Below are 1,961 nucleotides of genomic sequence, written 5' to 3'. Positions count from 1 at the left end.
TGCCAGCTATACTTTAGTTAAAAATTTAAAACAAATAAACAAGAATTCAAAACGGAGAGAAGGCCTTGAGCCGCGTTTTCTTTGTGCTCAGCCCGTTCCTAATTCTTTGGAGTGTACTATCTCTTCTAATAAGCTTTTTCACCACTTTAAAAAAACAAAAAAAACAAAAAAAACCCAGAGATAAACGAGATAAACGAGATAAACTCTGCACGCACAACACCGAGTCTATTTCTTCAAATATTCCCCTTCTGTTTCCACGTATTGTCTTTCATGAAGAAAGATGATGAAGACACACACGACCTTTTTTTTTTGAACCACCGTTTTTGTGGTTCAAAACGGTGACTGTTGGACGAGCAGAGGTGTTGCTGTGATCATAGAGAACAGATGCCTAAATAGTGCAAAAGCCTAAATTATTTAAATGAGCCGCCCTCATCAGGGAAAGCCACTCGTGCATACGTGGTCACAGTGACTGATTACCGTGTCGTTTGAGGACACAATTCCCACTTTCAATCGTCGCGTGATATGGCCGTGGGAGGAAGCTTCTGAAGAGGGTTTTTAAAAATTGCCGATTGACACCAATTTGATTTTTTGTAAAAAACGGAATGATGTGCCTACTTGCTGTAACTCATGACATGTGTGCCCTCAATGCAGTCGGCGTACATTTGCCCTGCAAAAGGCCTTCTGGAATTAGGACCCAGGGAACTATTTCTTAGTCAGGTTTCTTTTTTTTTTTTTTAAAGATTTTATTGGGGAATTGGGGAAGGGGAACAGTGTTGCCACCTGTTGGCAGCTCAGCGGCAGCTCAGCTTGGGCGCAGCTCACTGGCCCATGTGGGAATCGAACCGGCGACCCTGTTGCTCAGAGCTCGCACTCTTAACCAGCTGAGCCACTCGGCCGGCCCCTTGGTCAGTTTTAAACTGGCACTTTACCGATACGATGGAGTTTAAAATGCATTGCTTGGAAAATGGGGAAAAAAGAAATCCCTATTTTTACGTGAACCGTGGTTTCTGTTTGGTGGTGCTCGGGGCTGGTCTTCAAGGAGGACTGCGCGTTTCTCTGATCACTTGACACACGTGTCACTTGATTTGTATTCATGGCGCTGACACTTGAGTTTTCCGTGGGGTGGTGTGTGGGCATCACGTTGTGTAGGAAAGAAAGGGAGAGTCCGCTGGTTCTGAGAAATGACACCCTGACCACCACCTAGGAAGTGTGTGCTTGGTGTCCTTGTCACCAGAGGCTGCAGCTTTCTCCAGGTGCGTGACCCTGTCTGTTTTATCACAGGTGACTTTGTGAGTTGTCACATCACCAGGAGCCCTGTGGCCCTGGGGGCTCCCGGTGTTGGCCACGGGGTATGGGACCCCTCGCTCTTGTTTTCGGAGCACCTGGCTCTGTGCATTTATAGGTTATGTTTCAGCTCTCGGGACCCAGTTCCAGAAGCCCGTGTGGCATTCATTCAGTGAGCTTATGTGTGACGGATACAGACGGTCGGGTTAGGGAGCGCTGGCCACACAGAGAATGGGATGGGGCCTGGGACCTCGAGCCCAGCCGAAAAGCTGCCAAGATGTAATGAGGACTGACTACGTGTGTCCGCTTTTGTGCGTAGGCTTGCCTCAGTGGCATTGGCGTGCCGTGTGCAAATCCAGCTCCCAGAGCCGAGGGGCGGTGTGCAAACTCAGTGCCCGGAGCCGGGGAGCCGTGTGCACGTTCAGCGACAGGGTCCAGCCAGGCTTGGAACGCCGAGGACCGTTCGGCGCCGACTGTGGTCGAGGATGAGATGCCACCGTCACCTGAAGAAAGCCACTCGGAAGACGTGAGTACCTGCACTCCACACAGCTGTGCTGAACGATCAGACGTTGGGGCCCCGGTGACACGGAGCAGAGAACTGCAACTTGGGGTCCTGGGGAGGGGTGCATGGAGGACAGGAGCCCGCGTTCAGTCTGTCCTGGCATTGGCGGGGGGGG

At 50.7% G+C, this 1,961-nt stretch overlaps 1 protein-coding gene across 1 annotated transcript in view; it reads left to right on the top strand.

Annotated features, from left to right (window-relative positions):
- GYG2 (glycogenin 2) overlaps positions 1-1,961 on the top strand; it is a 30,585-nt gene that overhangs the window by 13,317 nt on the left and 15,307 nt on the right. Inside the window, exons 5-6 of the mRNA XM_019627108.1 lie at positions 1,205-1,253; positions 1,604-1,810. Coding sequence (XP_019482653.1) covers positions 1,205-1,253; positions 1,604-1,810 — 256 coding nt within the window. The remainder of the gene's footprint in view (positions 1-1,204; positions 1,254-1,603; positions 1,811-1,961) is intronic.

This window comes from Hipposideros armiger, unplaced genomic scaffold (assembly GCF_001890085.2).
Source record: "Hipposideros armiger isolate ML-2016 unplaced genomic scaffold, ASM189008v1 scaffold_709, whole genome shotgun sequence".
Classification (NCBI taxonomy): Eukaryota; Metazoa; Chordata; class Mammalia; order Chiroptera; family Hipposideridae; genus Hipposideros; species Hipposideros armiger.
This window is presented reverse-complemented; position numbering and strand designations above follow the sequence as displayed.